General features: G+C 40.5%; 1 protein-coding gene across 46 annotated transcripts in view; it reads right to left on the reverse strand.

The window, feature by feature from the left end:
* Positions 1–25,431, reverse strand: part of LOC140537170 (protocadherin gamma-C5-like) — a 226,653-nt gene that overhangs the window by 22,220 nt on the left and 179,002 nt on the right. For 2 of the 46 annotated variants that reach the window (XM_072659467.1, XM_072659444.1), the window contains exon 1: positions 19,408–21,977. The exons of 39 other annotated variants lie outside the window; for them this stretch is intronic. In XM_072659467.1, the coding sequence (XP_072515568.1) occupies positions 19,408–21,840 (2,433 nt within the window). In that variant the 5' untranslated portion in view covers positions 21,841–21,977. Of the gene's footprint in view, positions 1–278; positions 2,897–12,169; positions 14,741–15,981; positions 18,603–19,407; positions 21,978–25,431 lie in introns of those variants that run through there. 5 more of the 46 variants (XM_072659461.1, XM_072659437.1, XM_072659462.1 and 2 more) reach the window with 3 other exon arrangements.

The following is a 25,431-nucleotide window of genomic DNA, read 5'->3' on the forward strand; positions in this document are numbered from 1 at the left end:
ACATGAAAAAATGAGTAGAATCAACAGAGCATAAAATACCTCAGGATACAGTGGCAACAAATGAATCCACACAAAAATGGGAACTGTTTATGTTCGTGGTTCTGAAGCAGACACCAAGAACCAAAAGAACCAATTCGTCTCTCTCTCTCTCGTCATACACCACACACACACACACACACACACACACACAAACAAATATGTCAACTCTAACGATCCACCAAAATTATGACTTTTGTATCTAAACAACTATCAAGCATTTGTTTTGCATCGTTTCTCACCTGCTGGCTCTCAAACTTCCACGTGCTGTCAGGTAAAGACGCATCAAGCACGTTCAGCGTGTCTGTGAAGTCTGTGGTGCTGCTGGGCTTCACGAGAGTGAAGTCACTGAATTCGGACATTGGAGAGAGATAAGAGCCGAAGGACTGACTCTGAGACATCATGTCTCCTCCCAGCACCTCCACATACTTAATGGGTCCGTCAGTGTTCAGCTGGATCTGCAGGTTTCTGTTGGGGTTCTTATATTCAGAATCGCCGCGTCTGATACAGCAGCTCGAGCTGCCTCTACTGCCTCGAGCACATTTCACTAATAAGATGAAGAACGTCATCAAACACAGTAAAGACACGGAGGCGAGAGAGATGATCAGATAGAGCGTGATTTTGCCACTTTTCTTATTGAGTTCTGTGGTTTTCTTACGATAGTCTGAGATGGGCTCATGAAAGCCGTCCTCTATCAGCACATCCACGGTGACTGTGGTGGACTGCACTGGTTCTCCGTTGTCCTTTATCTCTATCAGCAGTCTCTGAGAGGAGTCATCCTGCTCTGAAAGCGAGCGCTTAGTCCTCACCTCTCCTGTGTGTAAATTGACACTGAACAGAGACGCGTCCGTGGCCTCCACGAGCCGATAGGAAATCCAGGCGTTATGGCCCGAGTCAGCGTCCACTGCTGTGACCTTAGTAACGAGGTGTCCAGCTTTAGCGGAGCGGGGCATCCTCTGATGGGAGACAGAGCCCATGACTGCAGAGGGGTAAATGACAAAGGGGGCGTTGTCGTTCTGATCCAGAATAAAAACATGAACTGTGGCGTTGCTGCTCAGAGACGGAGAACCGTGATCTTTCGCCTGAACTTGGATCTGGAACACTTTCATTTTCTCGTAGTCAAAAGAGTGCATGCTGAAGATGCTACCGTTCTCAGAGTTTATATAAAAATAAGAGGAGGCTGAAATACCCTTAATGTTAGACTCTAAAATGGAATATGACATTTTGGCATTTTCTCCTTGATCTGGATCAGAGGCTGACACTGTAAACAATACATTGCCAGCACCAACGTTTTCTTTTACATAAACTGCATACCATGATTGTTGGAAGACAGGGGGGTTGTCATTTACATCCACAACGTTTACAGTTATTTGACTTTTAGACTGAAGTGGGGGCGTTCCTGAATCTTGCGCAATGATTTCAACCGTATATTCAGGAAATGTTTCGTGATCTAAATATGAGTCGGTCACTAAAGCATAGTAATTAGAAATAGATGGTTTCAAAGAAAAAGGTAAACCGGACTGTATATTCAAATTGACCTTTCCATTGTCTCCTGAATCGCTGTCCTTGGCTCCTATTAAAGCTACCACGGTGCCAGGAGAAGCGTCCTCTCTAACCGGTTTAGGAAGAGATTTCAAAATAATCTCTGGTGCATTATCATTTACATCCAGTATTTCGATTTCAACACTACAGAGCCCCTCTAACGGTGACGCCCCTTTGTCTGAAGCGATAACCTCAAATTTAAACGAGCTGACGGTCTCAAAATCTAGGAAATCTTCAGTCGTAATACTACCTTTATCTGGATCAATAGAGAATAGATTGTGGATGTTTAGTGGCGTGTCTGGCTCAAAAGAATAAGACAATTCACTGTTTGCTCCTTCGTCAGAGTCTATGGCTTTAACTGTCAAAACGACTGTACCCTTTGGGGTGTTTTCTGGTAAATTGACTTTATATGAGGGCTTTTCAAAAACAGGAGAATTATCATTGCTATCTTGCACGCGGATTATTATCATGGTGCTCCCAGACCGCGCAGGGGACCCACCATCCATTGCTGTGAGCATTAGGCTATGGGTTGCTTGCTTTTCCCTATCTAAAGCCTTTTCCAAAATTAGTTCTGGAATTTTAGCCCCGTCTTTGCTTTTCACACTTAATTTAAAATGTTCATTTTTACTCAGTGCATATGATTCTAAAGAATTGGATGCTATGTCTGGATCTTTAGCTGACTCCAAACGAAATCTTGCCCCAGGTATTTTAGCCTCCTCCACATTAACAACAATCTGATTATTGAGAAAAAACGGCGAGTTGTCATTTACATCTTGCACGTCAATTTCGACACGATACATCTGTAACGGGTTTTCTATTATAGCTTCTAAAGTCAACGTACACCTGCCGATTGGTCCACATATCTCTTCCCTGTCGATTCTTTCAGTAACAACTAACTCGCCCTTCCCCAAATCAACGCCAAAATACTGCTTACCAGTCTCCGCTGCTATCTGCAATTTACGATCAGAAATATCAGACGGTTTCAGCTGCAGATCCTTTGCTATATTACCAACCACAGATCCTGTTTTCAACTCCTCGGGAATGGAGTAGCGAATCTGCGCCTCTATTGTATTCCAAGAGAGGCAGAAGAGCCACAGCGCTAGCCATGAAAAACGCGTTTTCCATATCAGCGCTCCCATTTCCGCAAAAATGATGTTGGTAAATATGTAACCTCCGAAAGCATTGCAAAAACAAAAAACAACAACAACAACGAATTCGTCCTAATCCATGTTTAAAATCCCCCAAAGCAGTGTTTAAAGCGGCTCCTCATTGTGAACGCAGTCCTGCTGGTCTAAGCTTTGACTAACGCTGTACTACACTGAGGCTTGGCTGAGAGAGTGGATCTCTTTGTGTGCTTCAGCACCCTATTGGTGGAGAGCGCTCCAGTGGATTGCAAGCTTTATCAGAGTCTTAAAGGGCCATACTTGGTATAACAACAGCAGCAGTGAACAGCCCAGTTGTCTCCATACAAAGAGTTTAGAGAGTTATTATATATCAACACACCATATACACTCTTGAAAAAAAAAACTGTTACAAAGGGTTCTTTAAACAATGCCATTGAAGAACCATTTTTGTAAAAGAAACTGGGGGGAAAAATAACCTTTTAATTAGTACAGAACATTTACACCAAAATCTTTAAATCTTTAAAATAATCTTTACACACATACTTTACAAAAAATGGTTCTTTATGGATTATGGAACCATAAGTAGTCTTTTTTAAATTTCTCAAAGAACCCTGGGATTGCCTGTATTGTTTAATACTGTATGTAATTGTCCAATGTTTAAATGATTTCTGCCAATAATAATAAATCAACGTGTGAAAAAAGTGAAGAAAAAGAAAATAAACAAACATTTAAATGTATTACTTCAAAACATTTCTGGCAAAGGTACTACCTCTGAGCAAAAGGATGTTTTTTGATAAATGGAAATAACTGTAAAATAGCACAGAATAAGTCACAACCTTTGCTCAACACATTAACCTACAACAAAAATGCTTTTGTAAATTAAATGTTAGTGAAGGCCAAAACAAACCATTAAACCGGATAATCATAATATCCAGATGTAAAGCTTTTAAAATATCAAAACACCATCTTGATTATTTTATCCAACATGCATCCTACATACAAAGACTCTTTCAACTAGATAAGCTGCAATAGACAGTATGCCACACAAAATTATGTTATATTAAGGCAATATTATGTTCTAAAATAGATAAAGCAATGACAAAATGCAACAGAAAACATGTCACTCAAGGCAACAGAGAGAAAAAAAACAGTAAGGTCGTCTTCAAATGTAAGTTAGCATATTTGCCTACTAATCCAACGTCATAGTTAAGCTTTTCAAAAATGTTATGACTAAACATTGTTAGCTAGCCAACAGGGAAGTTAGCTAGCAGGCAGTGGAATCATTGACACGCATCCTTAACTCAAAGGCTGCCTCAAGAATATTAGATATGCCACCAGTTCTGCATATAAACGGTACTTATCCTATGTGTGTAAATATATAAGTCAATAACAAGTCACCAAATATAGCTTTCTTTATCATTTCCACCCAAGACAAAAGGAAAAAAGACGTCTTCAAATGCAAACAAGATTGTTTGTATACAATGTACACTTAATTTAGCTAACCTTAAAATTTAGATTTGGCTAAGTTATTTAACATTTGTTTTAGCATACCAAATCCTTATTTATTGCAAAAACGCTAATTAAGAAAATGTTTTTCACGCCAGGTGAACGTTGTAACCATAAAAAGACCCGCTGTCTTTCTATGGTTAAAACATTCACCTGGCGTGAAAAATATTTTCTTAATTAGCGTTTGCTTTACTTTGATTGCGTGTTTAGGTAGTTTTAAACAAACAAAACAAACATGGCAAACATACGAATGGAGCAAGGAATGCAAATGAGTCTAAAAATAAAATAATAATGCATTCCATATGAAATAACTGACAATCACGCATGTCAAAAGTCCATCAGTTAGACATTTGTAGCTACAGTTAAATTACAAGAACTTTAACTCAATTAACTCGTAATTTTAGGCGGGGGAAATATCCGTAGCTGTTGGTCAGTGGACATCTGTTTATTATTGGAGTGTCAATTTAAAATTATTATTTTTTTTAGTTGTACCAATCTGTAGCAATTCTCACCTGCTGGCTCTCGAACCTCCACGTGCTGTCAGGTAAGGACGCATCCAGCACGTTTAGCGTATCTGTGAAGTCTGTGGTGCTGCTGGGCTTAACGAGGGTAAAGTCACTGAATTCAGACATTGGAGAGAGATAGGAGCCGAAGGATTGACTCTGAGACATCATGTCTCCTCCCAGCACCTCCACATACTTAATGGGCCCGTCAGTGTTCAGCTGGATCTGCAGGTTTCTGTTGGGGTTCTTATATTCAGAATCGCTGCGTCTGATACAGCAGCTCGAGCTGCCTCTACTGCTTCGAGCACATTTCACTAATAAGATGAAGAACGTCATCAAACACAGTAAAGACACGGAGGCGAGAGAGATGATCAGATAGAGCGTGATTTTGCCACTTTTCTTATTGAGTTCTGTGGTTTTCTTACGATAGTCTGAGATGGGCTCATGAAAGCCCTCCTCTATCAGCACATCCACGGTGATTGTGGTGGACTGCACTGGTTCTCCATTGTCCTTTATCTCTATCAGCAGTCTCTGAGAGGAGTCGTCCTGCTCTAAAAGCGAGCGCTTAGTCCTCACCTCTCCTGTGTGTAAATTGACACTGAACAGAGACGCGTCCGTGGCCTCCACGAGCCGATAGGAAATCCAGGCGTTATGGCCCGAGTCAGCGTCCACTGCTGTGACCTTAGTAACGAGGTGTCCAGCTTTAGCGGAGCGGGGCATCCTCTGATGGGAGACAGAGCCCATGACTGCAGAGGGGTAAATGACAGAGGGGGCGTTGTCGTTCTGGTCCAGAATAAAAACATGAACGGTGGCGTTGCTGCTCAGAGACGGAGAACCGTGATCTTTCGCCTGAACTTGGATCTGGAACACTTTCATTTTCTCGTAGTCAAAAGAGTGCATGCTGAAGATGCTACCGTTATCTGAGTTAATGTAAATGTAGGACGAAACAGGTGTGTCCAGAACTCTAGAGTCTAAGACAGAATAGGAAACCTTAGCATTTTCTCCCTGATCTGGATCAGAAGCTGACACTGAACACAGTATCGACCCGGCAGCGCTGTTCTCTTTAACATAAATGCTGTAAAACGGCTGAGTGAACATAGGTGGGTTATCGTTTACATCCAATACATTAACAAGGATCTCCTGCTTAGATGTAAGTTGAGGTGATCCAGAATCAGCAGCGACTATAACAACAGTATATACAGAGTAAGACTCTCTGTCCAGTTTCTGATTTGTGATTAGAGCATAATGATTAGAAATGGAGGGTTTTAAACTAAAAGGGACCCCTGGTAACAATGTCAGACTAACTTTGCCGTTATCTCCTGTGTCTAAATCTTTAGCACTTATCAAAGCTACTACCGTACCAACAGGAGCGTCTTCACGGACAGGACTAGGCAAAGACTTTAATACAATTTCTGGTGCATTGTCGTTCATGTCTAAAATATCCACACGTACCCTACAAAGGCCTTCCATAGATGGAGTGCCTTTATCTTTTGCGACAATATCCAACTTGAATGAACTTCCCAACTCATAGTCTATTGTACTTTTCACTTTAATATCACCTGTCACTGAATTAATAGTGAATAAATTGTGTATTACGTCAGTTGTGTGCGGACCAAATGAATAAAGGATTTCACTATTAGCTCCTTCATCTAGATCCAAGGCTTTGACAGAAGTAATCACTACCCCTGTTGGCGTGTTTTCTGCTATTTGTGCTTCATATTGAGCCTTTTCAAAAACTGGAGAATTATCATTAATATCAAGCACACGAACGAGGATTTCAGCTGTTCCAGATCTAGCAGATTTTCCACCATCCAACGCTGTGAGCAGAAGAGTGAGGGTTGGTTTTTTCTCTCTGTCCAAAGCTGCTTCTAAAACCAGCTCGGGAACCTTTGTTCCATCGTTTTCCGTTTTTACATCTAATACAAAATTATCATTTTTACTAAGTGTATAAGTGCGCAGTGAATTTGAGCCAACATCAAGGTCTTGAGCTGATTCTAAGCGAAATCGAGCACCAGGCACTGTTGACTCGGCGATATTTAACGTACTCTCTTTGTTTTGGAAAACAGGAGAATTGTCATTAATGTCCTGGATTTCTATTTCTACACGATACAGCTGTAACGGGTTTTCTACAATAGCCTCTAGAGGAAGAAGGCAAGTAGCGCTTTTACTGCATAACGTCTCTCTGTCGATTCTCTCCTTCACAATCAGCTCTCCTTTGGCCGGATCCACACTGAAATACTGCTTACCAGACTCGGAGGCAATCCGCAAATTCCGTTCAAAAACCTCAGATAGTTTTAAATCCAGGTCTTTGGCGATATTTCCAACCACGTTACCCTCATTTAGCTCCTCTGGGATAGTGTAGCGAATCTGTGCCTCGATTATATTCCACACAACAAGAGCATAAAGCATCCCGACAATCCACCATTTTCTCCGCATTTCTCTCATCATAGTCTCCATTTCTTATATCTACAATTTACTGCTCGACGTATAAACGTGTAAACCATTGCAAATAAGGGATAATTCTTTGTCTGTTGGTCAAGTGAAAGACGAAATCCGTATACATCCGACGCTGTAGGCTGAGGCTTTCCTTGTGAGAGTAATGACACAATAGAAAGGGGAGGGAGTAGATCTCTTTGTACTGTACTGGCCTTTCATTGGCTTAGGAGGCACCAATAGACTAGCACTGGAAGCACACTGACGTTTTTAAAGAGACAGCTTTCTTGGAGCGATGTGCTATGATATGGCAGGATGTTTTTTTTAGTGCAAAGTGAACAAAAAAGATGCTGAAAATGCAGATTGGAGTAAATATTTTGTATTAAATTTATACCACGAGGGGAAACTAACAAAGGTTCGAAATGTAATATGTAAAGAGAAAAAGAAAGAAATAAAAGAAACAAAAACATTCTGAGTCAACCTGTTTCAGAACCACTGCATTGGACAGCGACAGAGACTCAAATGACTTGATTATGTTCATTGGAAAATCACACACACACACACACACACACACACACACACACACAGACATTTATTACACTAACCTTAAACTCAAATTCAACCAAAATAATAAAAATGAACCGCATTGTGTATCACACATATACTTATGAAATAAAAAAATACTTTGAAATTAAGAAACTAATAGAAAAGATTCAAACAGTCTGTTCGACAAACTACTGCAGAAAACGTCCAAAAGTCTATTACACAAACACAAGGGTATTTACCAATCAAACCAACCAAAGTCAAACTAAATTTACATCCAGTTTGCTTTTAAAATAACATGAACAAGTACTTCTATTGGACCTCCATCATGGAGTTTTCTAGATGCTATAAAATGACATAAACATCACATTTGCTGCCATGAGTCAAAGTGAAAATTACATCATTATCTTTTATCATTTAAAGTTAGTAAATTTGGAAACAAATTTCTGTTTCAACGTTTTTCTACAATTTACTTGTAGTTCCGATCACACGTTAGATAGTAAGAAGTTTATTAAGCGCATTTTTAATTTATAGCTGGAATAGAGAAGTCGCCAATTAAAGAAGATATAAGGCCAGCTTTTCCATTGGCTGAAGCCAAACTTTGGCTAGAATGTTGAGATGATGGGAAAACTTTCAACGTCAAATAAATGTATATACATAATTTGATGAAAACTAATGTGCTCAAAATATGACTCACTTACATGTCTCGGAATTTTTCATCTTTTGTTTAAAGATTTAAAAGGTACGCAGTCCTCACCTGTTGGCTTTCGAACCTCCACGTGCTGTCAGGTAAGGACGCATCCAGCACGTTTAGTGTGTCTGTGAAGTCTGTAGTGCTGCTAGGCTTCACGAGGGTGAAGTCACTAAATTCGGACATCGGAGACAGATAGGAGCCGAAAGACTGACTTTGAGAGATCATGTCTCCTCCCAGCACCTCCACATACTTAATGGGTCCGTCAGTGTTCAGCTGGATCTGCAGGTTTCTGTTGGGGTTCTTATATTCAGAATCGCTGCGTCTGATACAGCAGCTCGAGCTGCCTCTACTGCTTCGAGCACATTTTACTAATAAGAGGAAGAACGTCATCAAACACAGTAAAGACACGGAGGCGAGAGAGATGATCAGATAGAGCGTGATTTTGCCACTTTTCTTATTGAGTTCTGTGGTTTTCTTACGATAGTCTGAGATGGGCTCATGAAAGCCGTCCTCTATCAGCACATCCACGCTGACTGTGGTGGACTGCACTGGTTCTCCGTTGTCCTTTATCTCTATCAGCAGTCTCTGAGAGGAGTCATCCTGCTCTGAAAGCGAGCGCTTAGTCCTCACCTCTCCTGTGTGTAAATTGACACTGAACAGAGACGCGTCCGTGGCCTCCACGAGCCGATAGGAAATCCAGGCGTTATGGCCCGAGTCAGCGTCCACTGCTGTGACCTTAGTAACAAGGTGTCCAGCTTTAGCGGAACGGGGCATCCTCTGATGGGAGACAGAGCTCATGACTGCAGAGGGGTAAATGACAGAGGGGGCGTTGTCGTTCTGATCCAGAATAAAAACATGAACTGTGGCGTTGCTGCTCAGAGACGGAGAACCGTGATCTTTCGCCTGAACCTGGATCTGAAACACTTTCATTTTCTCGTAGTCGAAAGAATGCATGCTGAAGATACTACCGTTCTCGGGGTTTATGTAGACATAAGAAGATACAGGTGTGTCCAGGACTCTATAGTCTAAGATAGAATAGGAAACCTTAGCATTTTCTCCCTGATCTGGATCAGAAGCTGACACTGAACACAGTATTGACCCGGCAGCGCTGTTCTCTTTAACATAAATGCTGTAAAACGGCTGAGTGAACATAGGTGGGTTATCGTTTACATCCAATACATTAACAAGGATCTCCTGCTTAGATGTAAGTTGAGGTGATCCAGAATCAGCAGCAACTATAACAACAGTATATACAGAGTGAGACTCTCTGTCCAGTTTCTGATCTGTGATTAGAGTATAATGATTAGAAATGGAGGGTTTTAAAGTAAACGGAACGTCTGGTAATAACGCCAGACTGACTTTGCCGTTATCTCCTGTGTCTAAATCTTTAGCACTTATTAAAGCCACAACGGTTCCAACAGGAGCATTTTCTCGCACAGGGCTAGGCAAAGATTTTAATATGATCTCTGGTGCATTGTCGTTCATATCCAAAATCTTTAAGTGCACGCTACAAACGCCTTCCATAGGAGGAGTACCTTTATCTGTGGCAACGATGTCAAACTTGAAGGAGCTGCAAGTTTCATAATCTATTTGACTGTTGACTTGAATATCGCCATTTATCGAATGAATAGAGAACGTTTTGAGGACTATATCAGGTGTATGTGGTACGAAAGAATAACGTATTTCACTATTTGTCCCTTCGTCTGGATCCACAGCTTTAACAGAAGTAACTACTGTTGATAATGGTGCATTTTCTAAAATTTGTGCCTCATATTGAGCCTTTTCAAAAGCTGGAGAATTATCATTATTGTCAAGTACACGTACGGTGATTTCAGCTGTACCAGACCTTACAGGTTTTCCTCCATCTAAAGCTGTAAGCAAAAGACTTAGGGTCGGCAGTTTCTCTCTGTCCAAAGAAGATTCCAAAACTAACTCTGGAACTTTTGTTCCATCGTTCTCTGTTTTTATATTTAGCACAAAATGTTCGTTTTTGCTAATAGTGTAAGTGCGCAGTGAATTTGAGCCAACATCTGGGTCTTGAGCTGATTCTAAGCGAAATCGTGCACCAGGCACTGTTGACTCTGCTATATTTAAAACCTTTAAATGATTCTGAAAAACAGGAGAATGGTCATTAATGTCCTGGATTTCTATTTCTACACGATACAGCTGTAACGGGTTCTCTACAATAGCCTCTAGAGGAAGAAGGCAAGTAGCGCTTTGACTGCATAACGTTTCTCTGTCGATTCGTTCCTTCACAACCAGCTCTCCTTTGGCCGGATCCACGCTGAAATACTGCTTACCAGACTCGGAGGCAATCCGCAAATTCCGTTCAAAAACCTCAGATAATTTCAAATCCAGGTCTTTGGCGATATTTCCAACCACGGTACCCTCGTTTAGCTCCTCTGGGATAGTGTAGCGAATCTGTGCCTCGATTATATTCCACACAGCAAGAGCATAAAGCAGGCCGACTATCCACCATTTTCTTTGCATTTCTCTTACCATAGTCTCCATTTCCTATATCCGCGATTTACTGCTGCACGTATAAATGTGTAAATCATTGCAAATAAAGAATAATCCTTTGTCTGTTGGTCGAGTGAAAGACGAAATCCGTATGCATCCGACGCTGTAGGCTGAAGCTCCCCTTGTGAGAGTAATGACACAATAGAAAGGGGAGGGAGTAGATCTCTTTGTACTGTACTGGTCCTTTATTGGTTCATGAGGCACCAATGGATTGGGAGGAGAAACTCCCTGGCGTTTAAAGAGACAGTGCTTCTGAAGCAGTGTGCTATGATATGGCAGGATGTTTCTCAGGTCAAAGTGAACAAAACATGCTGACACTTAATTAGAAAGCTACAAATATATATATATATATATATATATATATATATATATATATATATATATATATAGCAGGCCGACTATATATATATATATAGTACTAGGGTACTAGGATAAGACAGAACTTTGGGAGCTCCTGTTTCAGAACCAAAGCATTGGACAGAGAAACAGATTTATCTAAATTAGCTTACTGAAATCTACATTTTCTCTTTTCTTCCACACACAAACAAATTGCATCACCAAGTCAGAAAATAATGATTAATAATGTGAATCATTTAGCCACGAATTATGTTAAAAATGGTAATGGCCAACAAATTATAGAACTCAATGACAAGAAACTAAAGCCTACAAACATGTTAGACTGTTACAAAACACTCAAATCACACGTAATTCTCCTGAAAGTAAAACAATTGCACTCACCAGAGCAAAACTGCATCTCAAACTAAGTAAGCGAAAACCTCATTCTACATTTAACAAACCAGGAATAGTGTTGAGGAGGAAGAAGTGGCGTGAAAACAGACGAGTAGACATAACCAAACCCTCAGAATAACAAAATATTTTTTGTGGATAATATTGTAAGTTTGATAAAACTGTAAAGGATCTTGCTACAAATTGCAATTACAATTTTTAACACTGTTGTTTTGCTAATATAAGTACTTCCGTAGCACGTCTACAACAGTTGCGAGATATACATTATATGCTATGTATATTATTTAGAAGCTATTGTTTTAACTGAAAATGTAATTTCCGTGTTAGTTTTTATTGTAGTTTACCCGGTTCTCGGAACAAGAGAAAAAGTTACAATCCCAACGACAGAAAAGGCTAAGTTCACATTGGCCAACTACGTTGTATAACGTTGATGATCAATTTTATTCAGATCGTTATTTAAGAAGAATGTATTGCTAATAATGCTTGTGCTAATTTGTCTAAATTTAAAAATAAGTTCTCACCTGTTGGCTCTCGAACTTCCACGTGCTGTCAGGTAACGACGCATCGAGCACGTTTAGCGTGTCTGTGAAGTCTGTAGTACTGCTGGGCTTCACGAGGGTGAAGTCACTGAATTCGGACATTGGGGAGAGATAGGAGCCGAAGGACTGACTCTGAGACATCATGTCTCCTCCCAGCACCTCCACATACTTAATGGGCCCATCAGTGTTCAGCTGGATCTGCAGGTTTCTGTTGGGGTTCTTATATTCAGAATCGCTGCGTCTGATACAGCAGCTCGAGCTGCCTCTAGTGCCTCGAGCACATTTCACTAATAAGATGAAGAACGTCATCAAACACAGTAAAGACACGGAGGCGAGAGAGATGATCAGATAGAGCGTGATTTTGCCACTTCTCTTATTGAGTTCTGTGGTTTTCTTACGATAGTCTGAGATGGGCTCATGAAAGCCGTCCTCTATCAGCACATCCACGGTGACTGTGGTGGACTGCACTGGTTCTCCGTTGTCCTTTATCTCTATCAGCAGTCTCTGAGAGGAGTCATCCTGCTCTGAAAGCGAGCGCTTAGTCCTCACCTCTCCTGTGTGTAAATTGACACTGAACAGAGACGCGTCCGTGGCCTCCATGATCCGATAGGAAATCCAGGCGTTATGGCCCGAGTCAGCGTCCACTGCTGTGACCTTAGTAACGAGGTGTCCAGCTTTAGCGGAACGGGGCATCCTCTGATGGGAGACAGAGCTCATGACTGCAGAGGGGTAAATGACAGAGGGGGCGTTGTCGTTCTGATCCAGAATAAAAACATAAACTGTGGCGTTGCTGCTCAGAGACGGAGAACCGTGATCTTTCGCCTGAACTTGGATCTGAAACACTTTCATTTTCTCGTAGTCGAAAGAATGCATGCTGAAGATACTACCGTTCTCGGGGTTTATGTAGACATAAGAAGATACAGGTGCGTCCAGGACTCTATAGTCTAAGATAGAATAGGAAACCTTAGCATTTTCTCCCTGATCTGGATCAGAAGCTGACACTGAACACAGTATCGACCCGGCAGCGCTGTTCTCTTTAACATAAATGCTGTAAAACGGTTGAGTGAACATAGGTGGGTTATCGTTTACATCCAATACATTAACAAGGATCTCCTGCTTAGATGTAAGTTGAGGTGATCCAGAATCAGCAGCGATTATAACAACAGAAAATACAGATTGCGACTCTCTGTCCAGTTTTTGATTTGTAACTAGAGTATAATGATTTGAAATGGAGGGTTTTAAACTAAAAGGGACTCCTGGTAATAATGTCAGACTGACTTTACCGTTATCTCCTGTGTCTAAATCTTTAGCACTTATCAAAGCTACAACGGTTCCAACGGGGGCGTCTTCACGTACAGGACTAGGTAACGACTTCAGTGCAATTTCTGGTGCATTGTCGTTTATGTCTAAAACTTCAATATGTACGCTACAAAGACCCTCCAAAGGTGGAATACCTTTGTCTTTAGCCACAACATCAAACGTAAATGAGCTACCAGCTTCGTAATCAATTGTACTGTATACTTTTATATCGCCAGTCATAGAATCAATGGAAAGCAAACGGAGTATATATTCAGTTGTGTGCGGACTAAACGAGTAGCGAATTTCGCTATTAATTCCTTCATCTTGATCCACAGCTTTCACAGAAGCAACTATTGTGTCTGATGGTGCATTTTCTGCAATTTTTGTGTCATACTGAAGCTTTTCAAAAACAGGTGCATTGTCATTGTTGTCTAAAATTCGAACGGTGATTTCAACTGTTCCAGATCTAGCAGGTTTTCCCCCATCTAAAGCTGTAAGAAAAACAGTGAGAGTTGGTTGTTTCTCTCTGTCTAAAGACGATTCCAAAACCAACTCCGGTACTTTAGTCCCATCCTTTTCAGTTTTTACGTCCAAGACAAAATTCTCGTTTTTACTAAGTGTGTAAGTGCGCAGTGAATTTGAGCCAACATCAAGGTCTTTAGCAGCTTCTAAACGAAATCGTGCACCAGGCACTGCTGACTCGGCGATATTTAACGTGTTCTCTTTATTTTGAAAAACAGGAGAATAATCATTAATGTCTTGGATTTCTATTTCTACACGATACAGCTGTAACGGGTTTTCTACAATAGCCTCTAGAGGAAGAAGGCATGTGGCGCTTTGACTGCATAACGTCTCTCTGTCGATTCTTTCCTTCACAACCAGCTCTCCTTTGGCCGGATCCACGCTGAAATACTGCTTACCAGACTCGGAGGCAATCCGCAAATTCCGTTCAAAAACCTCAGATAATTTCAAATCCAGGTCTTTGGCGATATTTCCAACTACGGTGCCCTCATTTAGCTCCTCTGGGATAGTGTAGCGAATCTGTGCCTCAATTATATTCCACACAGCAAGAGTATGAATCAGCCCGACAATCCACCATTTTGTCCGCATTTCTCTCATCATAGTCTCCATTTCCTATATCCACAATTTACTGCATCATACATTAATGTGTAAATCATTGCAAATAAGGGATATTCCTTTGTCTACCGGTCGAGTAAAGACGAAATCCGTGTGCATCCGACGCTGTAGGCTGAAGCTCCTCTTGTAAGAGTAATGACACAATAGAAATGGGAGGGAGTAGATCTCTTTGTACTGTACTAGCCCCTCATTGGCTCATGAGGCACCAATGGATTAGGAAGAGAAACTCACTGGCGTTTAAAGAGACAGTGCTGCTGGAGCAGTGAGTTATGATATAGCAGAAAGTTTCTCAGGTCAAAGTGAACAAAACATGCTGACACTTAATTAGAAAGTTAATATTAAAAATGCAGTCCGTCTTAGTTTGAAATAATAATACATTGTATATATTTGAATGTCAGAAAACTCCGGTGGCTCCTATTTCAGAACCAAGGCACTGGACAGCGACCGAGATTTAGCTAAATTAGCTTACTTAAGTGGAAAACCATTCAGTCTACTCTTTTCCTCCACAAACACACTGCATCAACCATGCCAGAAAATGATGAGCAACGATAATCAATAGTTTAGCAATGTATTATGTTACCAATTGGGATAGTGGAGAAATTATAGAACTAGATGAAGGAAAACTAAAACGTATAAAATGTTAGTCTGTTACGAAACACTCAAATCATACATTATTCTCCTGAAACTCCATTCTAGAGTACATATATGTGCTGTTCTGAGAAAAAAAGGGATCACACATACAGAAACAAACCGGAAATAGTGTTGGGCATGAGAAAGTAAAAAACGACAAAAGTAGATATGACCAAATCCTCAGCCAAATAAAAATCTGTAATTTTTTTGTAGATAACGTTGTAAATTTGATCAAGCTTTAAAGAATGCTGATATAAATAGCAAGAAACAAAAGTGAAACACAATTGTTTTGCAAATATAAGTACTACTTGTGCGTATATATGTATATATAATTTACACTACATATACTATTATCACATGTGCTATGTATATTATTTAGCAGCTAGTGATTTAACTGAAAATATAATTTTTGTTTTAGCATTTCACAAAAATTTACCCGATCAGAACAAGAGAAAAACTATTACAATGTCAATGGCAGACAAAGCAACAACGCTGTATTATGTTAAGAGATTTGAGATTGTGGTTTCTAGATTTTTATTTGCAAATAATTTGATGATGACGATGCCTGTGCTAATTTGTCTTAATTTAAAATAAAAGGACACATCGCATCTTGCAAGTCTCACCTGTTGGCTCAATCAATCAACCCCATAATTTTATGTAGTGGAAAAAATAATTCAACTGGCAATTAAAAATTTAAACAAGCTGCACTAATCTGTAGCAATTCTCACCTGCTGGCTCTCGAACCTCCACGTGCTGTCAGGTAACGACGCATCGAGCACGTTCAGTGTGTCTGTGAAGTCTGTGGTGCTGCTGGGCTTCACGAGGGTGAAGTCACTGAATTCGGACATTGGAGAGAGATAGGAGCCGAAGGACTGACTCTGAGACATCATGTCTCCTCCCAGCACCTCCACATACTTAATGGGTCCGTCAGTGTTCAGCTGGATCTGCAGGTTTCTGTTGGGGTTCTTATATTCGGAATCGCTGCGTCTGATACAGCAGCTCGAGCTGCTTCTACTGCCTCGAGCACATTTCACTAATAAGATGAAGAACGTCATCAAACACAGTAAAGACACGGAGGCGAGAGAGATGATCAGATAGAGCGTGATTTTGCCACTTTTCTTATTGAGTTCTGTGGTTTTCTTACGATAGTCTGAGATGGGCTCATGAAAGCCGTCCTCTATCAGCACATCCACGGTGACTGTGGTGGACTGCACTGGTTCTCCGTTGTCCTTTATCTCTATCAGCAGTCTCTGAGAGGAGTCATCCTGCTCTGAAAGCGAGCGCTTAGTCCTCACCTCTCCTGTGTGTAAATTGACACTGAACAGAGACGCGTCCGTGGCCTCCACGAGCCGATAGGAAATCCAGGCGTTATGGCCCGAGTCAGCGTCCACTGCTGTGACCTTAGTAACGAGGTGTCCAGCTTTAGCGGAGCGGGGCATCCTCTGATGGGAGACAGAGCCTATGGCTGCAGAGGGGTAAATGACAGAGGGGGCGTTGTCGTTCTGGTCCAGAATAAAAACATGAACTGTGGCGTTGCTGCTCAGAGACGGAGAACCGTGATCTTTTGCCTGAACGTAGATCTGGAACACTTTCATTTTCTCGTAGTCGAAAGAGTGCATGCTGAAGATACTACCGTTCTCAGAGTTTATATAGATGTAAGAGGATACAGGTATATCTTGATTTTTTGAATCAATAACTGAGTAGGTAATTTTTGCATTTTCTCCCGTATCCACATCTGAGGCTGACAGTGACGATAAAAGTGATCCAGGGGCGCAGTTTTCTTTAACGTAAACTGAGTAAACAGGCAGAGAAAATCTAGGAGCGTTGTCGTTTACGTCTAATATATTTACGGTCACAAATGTGCTTGATATTAAAGGTGGTGACCCAGAGTCTGTGGCTTTAAGCTCAATATTATATTCTGGGAAATGCTCTCGGTCTAATTTCGCATCAGTAACCAGAGCGTAATGATTAGCAAATGTAGGCTTTAACTTAAATGGATGATTACGAGACGTCGTTAAAGTTACGTTTCCATTCTCGCCTGAATCTAAATCTTTGACGCTTATCAACGCAACCATAGTGCCAGCTGGTGCGTCCTCTCGTACAGGTTTGGGTGAGGAAGCGATGTTGATCTCTGGAGCATTATCATTCACGTCTACTACTGTCACTTGAACTCTGCAATGTCCCTCCATTGCTGGGGTTCCTTTGTCTCTAGCTCGTACATCAAATTCAAACGATGTACTGCTTTCATAATCAAGATTCTTGGAAACAGATAATTCGCCTGTCTCTGTGTTGATAGCCAATAAACGTCGAACAGACTCTGAAGTATGTGCTCCAAAGGAATACTCAATTTTACCATTCACATCTTCGTCCAAGTCATTTGCTTTTACAGTCAAAATCATCGTGCCTGGAGAGCAATTCTCCACTACTTTAACCTCATATAAATCTTTTTCAAATGTAGGGGCATTGTCATTGATATCCAGTATGCTCACTGTAATCTTAGTGCTCCCTGATCTAACCGGACTGCCTCCATCAATACCAGTCAAAATTAGGTGGTGGATAGCCTGCTTTTCCCTGTCAACAGCCTTCTCCAGCACAAGCTCTGGGACCTTCGTCCCGTCTTTGTTATTCTTGAGATTAAGGACAAAATGCTCGTTTTTATTTAACGAATAAGTTCGTAACGAGTTCGATCCAACATCAGGGTCTTGAGCAGGCTCTAATCGAAATTTTGCCCCAGTTAGAGTCGACTCAGGAACATCTAGAACATTTGTGTCTGAATGAAAACGCGGAGAGTTGTCGTTTATATCTTGTATTTCGACCTCCACACGATAAAACTGAAGAGGATCCTCGATTATGATTTGCAGTGGCAGCACACAAATCGCGCTTTGTCCGCACAGGCTTTCTCTGTCTATTACGTCCTTCACGACCAGCTCGCCATTCCTCAAATCCAAGCTAAAATACTGCTTACCGGAATCAGAAGCTATCCTTAGTTTACGGTCAGAAATCTCAGATACTCCAAAGCCAAGATCTTTTGCTATGTTTCCAACCACGGAGCCCTCTTTTAACTCTTCCGGAATGGTGTAGCGTAGCTGTGCTCCTGTTCTATTCCATGAAACAACGAAACAGAAGAGCCACAGCTCCTGCCAAAATAGAACCTTCCTTCGTGTGTGCGTCCTCATTTCCAAAAGAAAAATATTTCCCAGTATTCCGGTGTCGTCGTGCGCATTTTATTCCAGTAAAATGTTCGATTAAATGCAAATCATGATTCCAGAATGCTTCTTATAGCATGGCATCCTCCCGTGTCTAGGTCTACGTATTGTGCTCATCAGAGATGTGGGAGAGGGAGGGAGTGGATCTCTTTGTGCAGATCAGCACTACATTGGTGGAGACAGCTCCAATAGTGGAAGGCAGGAGCCCGTGTGTTTTCTTAAAGAAACAGTGCAGCTAATGTACACACCGTAAAGTGGTCAAGTGCCATGTAAGAGAATGATGCAAAAAAAGCAAATATTTTTGTCTTGACGGAATAATAATAACAATAATCTGTGTAGTTCTGAAAACAGGCCTACAAGCTCATTGTCCTTAAAGTCATAATCAAAGGTAGAAATATTTGAATAAATTGAGTTTAACACTTGTTGGAGACGTACTGTGATTTTGCATTGTGTATAAACAGCTGAATTAAAAAATCATAGCATGATTTCATGTAACTAATCTTAAAATTTACACCAAATTACAGTTTAATACCACAGAAGAACCACTTATGCTTCCATAATTTAAAAAAAAATTGTGAAGAACCTTTAGATAAATCAGACATAAAGACATTTAAATATTTTTCACAGATCTGAGATCTCTCAGATATCATTGAATTTTTTTTTTTTTTTAGGAAAACAAAGGTGGAACCTTTTTTTGTAGAACGTTAATTTAAAAAGAGTGTATTTTAACATTTAGAAAATCTCTGACTGTTTAATAAGACACACAGAAATATATACCAATATCAGTTTAGCCAGCTAAACGGAACAATAAAGTACAACAAACCACACGAACAGCACGAAAGTGAAGGGAGAAAGGCTATTAAGATACCTTTCTGAAAGCATATTTACACAGTGATCAGTGTTAGCTTCTAACAACAAAGCAACAATAAAAAAAAAATACGTTCTCACCTGTTGGCTCTCAAACGTCCACGTGCTGTCAGGTAACGACGCATCCAGAACGTTTAGAGTGTCTGTAAAATTTGTGGTGCTGCTCGGCTTCACGAGCGTTAAGTCACTGAATTCGGACATTGGAGAGAGATAAGAGCCGAAGGACTGACTCTGAGACATCATGTCTCCTCCCAGCACCTCCACATACTTAATGGGTCCGTCAGTGTTCAGCTGGATCTGCAGGTTTCTGTTGGGGTTCTTATATTCAGAATCGCCGCGTCTGATACAGCAGCTCGAGCTGCCTCTACTGCTTCTAGCACATTTCACTAATAAGATGAAGAACGTCATCAAACACAGTAAAGACACGGAGGCGAGAGAGATGATCAGATAGAGCGTGATTTTGCCACTTTTCTTATTGAGTTCTGTGGTTTTCTTACGATAGTCTGAGACGGGCTCATGAAAGCCGTCCTCTATCAGCACATCCACGCTGACTGTGGTGGACTGCACTGGTTCTCCATTGTCCTTTATCTCTATCAGCAGTCTCTGAGAGGAGTCATCCTGCTCTGAAAGCGAGCGCTTAGTCCTCACCTCTCCTGTGTGTAAATTGACGCTGAACAGAGACGCGTCCGTGGCCTCCACGAGCCGATAGGAAATCCAGGCGTTATGGCCCGAGTCAGCGTCCACTGCTGTGACCTTAGTAACAAGGTGTCCAGCTTTAGCGGAGCGGGGCATCCTCTGATGGGAGACAGAGCCCATGACTGCAGAGGGGTAAATGACAGAGGGGGCGTTGTCGTTCTGGTCCAGAACAAAAACATGAACTGTGGCGGTGCTGCTTAGAGACGGAGAACCGTGATCTTTCGCCTGAACTTGGATCTGGAACACTTTCATTTTCTCGTAGTCGAAAGAGTGCATGCTGAAGATACTACCGTTCTCGGAGTTGATGTAGACGTAAGAAGAAACGGAAACGTCCTGAATCTTAGTATCTAAAACTGAGTAAGAAATTTTTGCGTTTTGGTCCAGGTCTGGGTCATGTGCGGACACAGAGCACAGTATTGACCCATGAAGACTATTTTCCTTGGTGTAAACTGTAAAGGACTTTTGAGAGAAAACAGGTGGATTGTCGTTGACATCTGAGACACTGATTGTAACTTTTTTTTGAGTGGACCTTGGCGGTGAACCTGAATCAACTGCGTTTAATGTAATTACGTATTCAGGGTATTTTTCACGATCTAGTGGAGCTTGTGTAACCAGTGTATAATGGCTGGAAAGAGAGGGATTCAGTCTAAACGGTGAACGAGAAGCAAGCGTGAGATTAACTTTGCCGTTCTCACCAGAATCTGCGTCTTTTGTGCTAATTAGAGCGACAACAGTGTTGGTTAAAGCATTTTCAGGAACCTGGCTTGAGAGAGAGGTTATCACTATTTCTGGATCGTTGTCATTAACATCATTAATTTTTATTTTGACGCTACAGTGCCCTTCCATTTGTGGATTTCCTTTGTCCTTTGCCAGTACATCAAATTTGTGTAAATTAGCTTGTTCATAATCCAGAGGTCCTTTCACACTAATCACACCAGTCTTTAAGTTAATGTCAAAAACTGCCTTGATTGCATCGGTTGTTTTATCAGCAAAGAAGTACTCAACCTCCCCATTTGGACCTTCGTCTAAATCCACAGCGCTGACTCTCACGATATTGTTGCCAATGAGATCATTTTCATCTACTGTAGCTTCATAGAACGACTTCTCAAACTGTGGTGCATTATCATTGATATCTAAAACAACTACAGTGATTTCACAAGTGCCTGATCTCACCGGATTCCCACCATCCACGGCTGTTAGGATAAGCTTATGAATAGCTTGTTTTTCTCGATCGAGAGGCTTATCCAGCACCAGCTCTGGAATTTTTACGCCGTCTTGTGTTTTCACATTCAGTGTGAAATATTTATTTCTATCCAGACTGTACGATTGTAAAGAATTAGATCCCACATCAGGGTCATCTGCACTGTCCAGGAGAAATTTCGCACCAGGGTTAATAGACTCAGGAATATTCAAAAGACGCTCGTTAGAGTTAAAACTGGGCGTGTTGTCATTTATGTCCTGTATTTCAATCTCGACTCTATGTAGCTGCAAGGGGTTTTCTACCACAGCTTCAAGAGGCAGCAAACATGGACTGCTGTGCCCACAAAGGTTTTCTCTGTCAATCCTTTCATTCACGACAAGCTCACCCTTATCCACAGACACGCTGAAGAACTGCTTACCTGGCCCAGACGCTATTCTCAATTTACGATCTATTACCTCAGATAAATCCAAACCAAGGTCTTTAGCGATATTCCCAACCACAGAACCCACTCGTAACTCCTCTGGAATAGTATAGCGAATCTGCGCCTCGATTGTATTCCATAGTAGAATGAAACAACAGCAGTGTATCTTCCTTCTTAAAAAGAACGCAATCCCCATCGTGGCTAATAAACACGTCAGACGTTCACCCGAATTTTTTTAAGGTCCTACAGTGTTCAAGACAAAGGGAAAATCCAATCCAGGAGCGTCGTGAAGACATATTCCCATTCAGAGAAAAAGGGCTCTTTTGTTGGAAAGCACGGATTCAGCTCTGAGCCCTGTACGATAAAACACAGGAGGGAGGGAGTAGATCTCCCATGTACAACTCTGCACATCATTGGTGCATCCCACATCAGTGGAGACCAGTCAGCTACGCTCTCTTCGTATTAAAGGCATACACAGCTTTACATACAAGCAAGATAAATTGGGAACTTGAAAGATATCAAATAATAAAATAAATGACTGCTACTACTACTACTACTGATAAATAATAATAATAATAATAATAATAATAATAATAATAATAATAAAAGCATTGCTAATTGGACCAGTAGAAGGACCAAATAGATATAAGTAATACTACAATTTGCAACAAACATCAACAATATTATTTTTCTTCTTCTTCTTCTTCTTCTTATTATTATTATTATTATTATCATGGGTAATATTGCAATTCTGTATATATATTAATACACCAACTGAGTGTGGACCATATCTGCCGTCTTGTGGCGATAGATGGAAAAACTACAAGAAGGGACACTGTGTGTTTGCGCGTGCCCGAAGATAGGGCACAAACGGTGCTATGGAGAGGAGACCATACAAAAATGCATCGAATGGTCCATTAAAATAAAAAAAAAAACGCTTTGCTTTGATGGAATGCGACAAAGAATGATAAAATACACAATTGCAGGACTGTCTGAAGCGACCATGTGTCTTTTCTAACAATTATTGGTGCGCAAGGCAACAAAGGACGCAACCACGAGGCATCAACACAAAGAGAGAGAGAGAGAGAGAAGGCATCCGCTGAGTGGCGGAGGACATTCAGCACCACAAGGATGGACAGCGCCACACAGGCGGCGAGATAGGGTTCCTACACTTTTTTTTCGACCCAATGCATATAAATGCCTTGGCTCCTTACACACAGTTTTTTGTAATTTTTTGTATGTTTCAAAGACCTGCAATCAACCTGAATATCCACATAATAAGAAAAAAATGTTTATTTTGTTAAAATAAGAAAGGAATGTTTATGAGCGACGGAAGGAAAAAGGGTAGTAGTTGCTGCAATTTAAGTGTGTTCTCATGAACATAGGTTTGGCTGAGATGATGAGAGGACACATTAGTGTCAGGCAATCAAAGCACATGGAACATCTTTACATCTGAGCATGTTTTTAAGCTGGGAGAGCCCAAACAAAGAGATATGTCAGTTCCAAAAACAAGTGATGTTTTTAGCCATACAGGGACTGAGGTCTATTTGACCCCAAAACATGACACAAAAGTTAAAAAGAAAGATATGCTGAAATGTTGAGCACTTACCGTAAACAGTGACAGTTTCAGTAATGTCAGTTCAATTAATTATTCTTAATTGACAACACGTCCCTTTCAGTGACCTCTATAACACTGTACCATCCCTGTAACATGTGTGTGATTTGTTTTATGAACAATTTGTAGTAGTTGCTGAAGTTAGTAAAGCATTACATTTAACAGACTGCCATACATGATATTATCAGCTGTCAGTATTTATGAACTGTGCTGTACTTATATAGTAAACTGACTGATAGTTGCATGTCTTACAATGTATAAGTCATGAAAAAGTCCACGTCTTGTCTGAGTATAAGCATTTTTTGGGCACAGAGCAAGGATTAACTAAGCTAATGTGTCTATGTGTGAGTGCATTATATATTACATATTATATTACATATGATACACAATGTAAGATCACAAAATAGCGAGTTGTATGCTGTACAAGACAAAAAATAACAGTTTCTATGTCCTCAGAGCTAACACATTGCACCTTTACTGTGAGAAAAGGTTTGGATTATCATTTGAAAGCAGCAAAAGTTTGATATCAAGTAGGATGAATATGCTTCATGCTGTACTTATTTGAGAATATACACCGAGTATAGAGTAGTTACCACAATTATTTGCCATTTGTATTCTATTGTATTAGCCTGATAGTATATTTTTGTATATTATATAGTATATTTTCTGATAGTATATTATTTTTGTATGTACAAAAAAAAGCCCTGCTACTGTTTACTACACAACTACTTAACTATCTAATACCCGCTCTGGGGTGACAAACAGGTTATTCATGTAAGAGACTACCAGGGATGAAGTAAGTAAGTAAGTAAGTTTAAAGACTATGGTCTTAAAATAATAGCTCATGCATTGTACTGTGGTCTAACAAGTACACAGTGCTGTGTAAACGATAATTGCTATAAATGTTTAATTGCAATTATGACACTGCTTTTATTTAATGCAGCACTTTCAAGTTTTTATTTAATGTTTGATTAAAATAAATAGTATCTACAGTGCTTAAATGATAATATGCTTACTCTTGCTGAAGAGGCTGTGTTATATACAACATGTGATCACGTCAAATTTCTATTTTAAGCTCTAAAATATAATCTTACTGTCTGGAGAAGAATAATAAGTGAAAACAGAGTGAATGTTCTCTTTATTTTGCAATTTTTTAAGAATATAGGTTTTATTAGAATTTTGCTTCACTCTCTGAATTCTTATTATTTATACTTAGTTTAGTTAAGCATATTATTTTAATAATTTTACAAAAACAACAGTTTTACCACTAACTGTAATTCATATGTAACTTAAGTTACTGTTTCTGGTTCTGTTGTTGCATAAATGTATGTGTTACACTGTGGTCAATTGTTTATGTGTGCAGACACAATATGCAGTGGATTTCTGTGTTGCTGGCTCTTTGCATGTGGGTGTGTGCAGTTTTAAAAGGTAAAATAAAAAGTCCTTACCTTGTTTTGGACAGGCACATGGATACACAGCAGGATAAGCATGGAGAGAAAGAGAGAGAGAGGGAGGGGGAGGGAACACTGATCAGCTTCATATGACGTAATTGAAAAAACAAAAAAACAAAACATAATCATAAAAAACACAAAATACAACCAAAACAAACGTTATCAGGCAGCCACGTCTGTAAATGATGTGTCTTTGCCAACTACTGTAAAAAAATACTTCTATTCATCACAAGAGGGAGCATGGGAGCATGAGACGTAGTGTGCATGCGCATCCACAGGGACACACACATGCGCACAGGAAATAGGAAAGTGGGGAGGGGTAGGTTGAGAGAGAGAGAGAGAGAGAGAGAGAGAGAGAGAGCTTTCTTGCAGGCTGTAATGCAATCAATAGTACGTCAGACTCGAAGGTACTGACCCCCCTGTTTCTCCAGACAATGGAACAGTCTACATCATGACTCAGCCTGTTGTCATGGAAACACATCCCACCTCCTGATGGGACAGCAAGAGGGGAGGATGTGGGTGCTATGTGTGTGCACTTGAAAATGAGAAAGAGTGAGAGAGAGAGAGAGAGAGAGAGAGAGAGAGAGAGAGAGAGAGAGAGTGTTTGTCTGTAGGTGGTGGGGGTTGGGGGTGTTCAAGCTGCGCAAAACCAACCCAGTGAAAACCTATGACAAATCTAATACAAGGCTACTTCAAAGCATATTCTACACCCACTTAAAAA

Source organism: Salminus brasiliensis, chromosome 16 (genome assembly GCF_030463535.1).
Source record: "Salminus brasiliensis chromosome 16, fSalBra1.hap2, whole genome shotgun sequence".
NCBI lineage: Eukaryota > Metazoa > Chordata > Actinopteri > Characiformes > Bryconidae > Salminus > Salminus brasiliensis.